The sequence below is a fragment of the Bison bison genome, unplaced genomic scaffold (genome assembly GCF_000754665.1).
Source record: "Bison bison bison isolate TAMUID 2011002044 unplaced genomic scaffold, Bison_UMD1.0 scf7180017864172, whole genome shotgun sequence".
NCBI lineage: Eukaryota > Metazoa > Chordata > Mammalia > Artiodactyla > Bovidae > Bison > Bison bison.
The window spans coordinates 3,725,350-3,730,135 of record NW_011494744.1 but is presented as its reverse complement, the minus strand read 5'-3'; the positions used below and the strand labels follow the sequence as shown (position 1 = coordinate 3,730,135).

Genomic DNA, 4,786 nt, shown 5'->3' with positions numbered 1-4,786 from the left:
GCCGCGTCCGGCCGCTGACCGCGCGCCCCGGGATCCCGGACGGGTTTCCCCGGCTGGGCAGGGGCCGCCGCCTCTACCGCGCTTCCCCCAACCCACTGAGCGGGGGGAGGCGCTCCTCGCGCCTCCCGGGATCCCGAGCGGCCTCGCTCGGGGGATCTTTCCGCGGGAGGCTCACACACCCTCCGACAGACCCGAACCCCCTTACAGTAGTAAAGATAGTTTGGTGGGGGAGGACTAGGGAGCCAGCGGATGTCCGGACTCACTGCAAAATGAAGAACCTGGGGAGGAAAAAATTTTTTTTAATCTTAATTTTGAAAAAGACAAAAAAAAAAAACTTTCTGAGCACTCTACCAAGCAACAGATAATTTCCAGTTATTTTGATCACTGATGGGAGAAAGCGAAGATGAAAAAAGAGAAGCAGCTGAATGTGGGGGGCGGGGGTGAGCTCAGATGGAGATAAGGGACAGCGAGGGACGTCTTAGGGTCCTGGCACCTAGGAGGAACTACTGGCTCTGGAGAAGGGCCTTCAGAGAGCTTAAAAAACCCATTGTGACAAACCCCCCAGGCGTATAGAAACCGGCCTTTCCCCTCTGAATATAGACCTTGGCTATATTCAGACTTCAGAGCCTATGTTCAGACTTTAGAGCCTAATATATTGAAGTATTCGCAGCCTAATATATTGAAATGAGGGCTAATTCTCCATGGCGTTCTGGAAATCTTGCACATAAGAAACGACCGCTTTTAACGTTCTCCAGAAGAATCCTGGAGACGTATGTTGATTTAATCCCTATTGCTTAAAATCCCCTTGGTATTGAAACCCAGTCAGGGTGGAGCTGGTTTTTTTATTTGAGACTTAATTCATTCCATTTTGTTCAAATATTTTACCGGAAGCTAGCAGTGATTTCTTTAAAGACCCTTAAAAATAAGCAAATCTGTTTTCTAGTTAGGCCCTGCTGCTGCCGCTGCTAAGTCGCTTCAGTCGCGTCCCCGACTGTGCGACCCCATAGACGGCAGCCCACCAGGCTTCCCGTCCCTGGGATTCTCCAGGCAAGAACACTGGAGTGGGTTGCCATTTCCCTCTCCAATGCGTGAAAGTGAAAAGTGAAAGTGAAGTCGCTCAGTCGTGTCCGACTCCTAGCGACCCCATGGACTGCAGTCTACCAGGCTCCTCCGTTCATGGGATTTTCCAGGCAAGAGTACTGGAGTGGGGTGCAATTGCCTTCTCCGAGTTAGGCCCTAGTGTATCATAAATAAGAAGAAAGGGAACAGAAACCTCAAAATGTACTGATGTGAGTGCTGGGTTGGGTAACACTCTTCCATTCTTCAAGGTTTTTCATTTATCCTATTTTCCCAGATAAGGAAACATAGTTGCTATTTCAGTCAGCTGGTAATAGGTTTCCAACCCAGGTAATTCTGATTACTATGTTCATATTTCTTCCCTCTAAACATTCCCCCAATTTTTTTTTAAGTGGAAAAAAATAAATGCCTAAATCTTGGGCCAGTATTGACAGCTCTTTCGCTACTGTGAACCTGTCAGGAGCTCTCCTCTGTTTGGGGTAGGTGGATCAGTACATTCAGAGGAAGAGTGAAAGGTACTGTTTCATAGTTAAGAGGATGGGTGAAGAAGTGTCTTCAACCTTACGTAAATTAGTATTAAACGTAATTTCAGACAGAAGAAAAGTAGTTTGCAGTTGGAAGGCACCTGCAAAACCGTTCTCTTCAATGCAGAGAGGGAAGTAAAGGCTGCCACAAGTGACTTATCCAAGATCATTCATGACTACAATGAAACGGATCAGGTTTTTGGTTTTGTGGTTTAGAAGTGTCTCAAGGCCTCATAAAAATTCCTTAATGTAGTAAATTTCACACGATGTTCTCAGCTTTTCTCATTTTGACTTTTTAACTCATTTTGGCTTTTCTTACTTTTTCCTTCTTGAGAACTCTAATCAGGGCCACCTTACTTTCTGTCTTGGCTCTTTTAAGTAATATTCTACATTAATTAATTATACAAAGAATCTGAAAAGCAATATTCTATATTTGAATCTACAGTCAGTATAATTTGCCACTTATACTCTGGCCAGCCCTTACCCAGCCCACTTAGGTTTCATAGCAGCTTCTGACGTTTTTTGCTTTTGTTTTTTTCATTGTAAACATATAAATGCACCAAATAATCGGTAAAATAGTACTTTCAAATTTACTTCCTCTTCCACTTTCAATATAGCATTAGTTCCAAACTCCCCTTTTTATAGAGAAGTCACCTCTATTATATTATCCCTGGTGATGGCTGAGTGTATTTCCTAAGAGTTGCTAGGTTTTAATTTATAAGCTGTCACAATGCATAAACACAGTTATCGAAAATCTCAGCCTCTGCAGCATTGCTTATGTTGAGTTCAAATTTCATCTATCATTGTATCATTCCAAAATCCAGACAGAGCAACCTGGAATTCTTTCAGTTTGCCTCTAACCTTAGCTAACAAATAATCATATCTTAATAAAAATGCTAAAATCTCATTTATTCTTTTCCATAATTTTCTCACAAAAAATGCTAAAGATACAGCTTCAGAAAATGTTCATTAAAATACCTAACATTCACCTAAATGGGTTGTTTTGCCCTTGGTTTCCTGGGGTTTTAAAATCCATATCAGGGTGTTGTTGCCTTTCCTTTCCTCCTGCCAACCTACTCTGGCTGTTATTTTAGAGACAATAAGAGAAGTGTTGGCATTTAAATCAAATCATGTCTTTAGTTTTTATCCCTTGTATTTCTTTCATTAAAAAAATTTGACTCTGCTAACTCTAAAAAGTACCAGTCCTTGTCTAGACTCTCATCTCCTATAACAGCATTTTCCTAAAATTGTCTATGAGGGCACCTGAAACGACAGCTTTCTGAGGCTTCCAACTGGCAATCTCCTGCTCTCAAAACTGCTCTGGGGGAGGACAGAAGAGCAGCCGCATCCTACAATAGGAATTATCATCTTTTTATAAGCTCTTCTTCCTGTAGGTACTCATCTGGCTCATCTAAATGCATGTGCTTAATCACATCTCTGCAGACCCACACATATCCATCTGGAGAACATAAGCTTAGGAGAGTTTATTTTCCCATAAACCAGCATACTCTGATAGTCTAGATTTACTTTAAGAAACACAAGTAAAAATAAGGCTTTCTATGCCATAGGATTCATTGGCAACACACTAGTTGTTAAGCATACTGACGTCATCGTGACTGAGGCTCCAGTAATTTCCAATGCCCCATGCAGCTGTCTTCCTGCAGGGTTACTCTTGCACATCCCCAAAGCTTCTCAACTGCTTACTTGAACATCCAATTGGCTCATTCAACTGAACTAATTGTCTGGGTGTTGTCCCCAGAATTAGACCAGAAAAGGCTAGGAGAACAATGCTTAGATGGGTATTGTGCTAAGATTAGTATATATAAATAATCAAATCCTACCCTGTCAGGCTGTAGAGCAGTAGCACAGAGAAAGAACATACATCCTAGCAACTGTCAATTTGCTAGGCCCAGTTGGAATTTGCTAGCAATTGGGAGGCCCAGTTGGAATAAAAGCAGTTAGTCTGGAACATAAGAACGTCCCCTTCTCTGAGACAGGCCCCCGCACTGTGACTAGCCTCATCCTTTACAGGTGCTGAAGACTCTCATGGCACTTTTTTTCACATCTTTATTATAGCACTTACTGCTGCATTATGCTTTTATGTTTAGGTGGCTGGATTTTCTGTCCAAGTGAGAACACCCCAAAGATAAAGATATTTCCTTATTCCCTCCACATACTGCTGCTGCTGCTAAGTCGCTTCAGTCGTGTCTGACTCTGTGCGACCCCATAGTCGGCAGCCCACCAGGCTCCCCCGTCCCTGGGACTCTCCAGGCAAGAACACTGGAGTGGGTTGCCATTTCCTTCTCCAAGGCATGAAAGTGAAAAGTGAAAGTGAAGTCGCTCAGTCAATAAATGGTTGTCAAATAAATTGAGTGTAGAAAAATGCCTTATAACCAAGAGTCGTTCATGATTTAAAATCACTCCTCAGCTTAAAAGTGAATGGTGAGTTTTGTTTTGATTCAGATGTATGTCTTTTAATTGTGATACTTTCATTTGCATTTTCACTTAATTCTGACTAGAAAAAAATAATTTTTTTTCCATTGGTTCCTTTCGTTTAGAAAATTTTCATTCTCTTTACAAAGCAAATGTAACCTTTAAAATTTTTCCTCAAAAACAACAACAAAAAATGTGAAGAGAAAATCAGAGAACAGATAAATCCAAAAACGCTCATTTATTTTCCTAATTACTCAACTTTTTCTTACCAGGACCATCTTGAAATATAAGTGGTACATGCACACCCTCTAGTGGTGAATTCATTCCTCATACAAATTCCACACAGAGCTTCAGTGGAAAGCGTCAGCTTCCATGGTCCAAACCGGAAGGATTAATTAAAAGAAAAATTAAGTTCCTTAACTTAAAGAAAAACAGATAATATGAATATTCCCTCATTAATTGAGTCAACATTTATTGACTGTCTAATACATCCCAGATACTGTTTTAGGAGTTCTTTTTTAAAAAGGACACAGCAAGCTGGAGATCCTGTTGGACATCCAAGTGGAGATATCAGATAGTAAGATATAAGTTCAGGAGACAATTTCTCAAGAAGAAGAGTAGATAGAGAAGAAGCCTGAGGAATTTACCCTAGGATGGATGCTCCAACATCCTGAGGTCAGGGAGAAGATGAAAGACCAACAAAAACCGAGGAGAGACCCTTGAGTTAGGAGGTGAACCACAAGAGATTGGAT

General features: G+C 41.5%; 1 protein-coding gene across 1 annotated transcript in view; it reads right to left on the bottom strand.

The window, feature by feature from the left end:
• HTR7 (5-hydroxytryptamine (serotonin) receptor 7, adenylate cyclase-coupled) overlaps positions 1 to 3,212 on the bottom strand; it is a 97,461-nt gene extending 94,249 nt beyond the window's left edge. Inside the window, exons 1-2 of the mRNA XM_010842223.1 lie at positions 3,204 to 3,212; positions 20 to 278 (exon numbers count right to left, since the gene is read on the bottom strand). Of these exons, the coding sequence (XP_010840525.1) occupies positions 20 to 278; positions 3,204 to 3,212 (268 nt within the window). The remainder of the gene's footprint in view (positions 1 to 19; positions 279 to 3,203) is intronic.
• Positions 3,213 to 4,786: the final 1,574 nt, after the last annotated feature.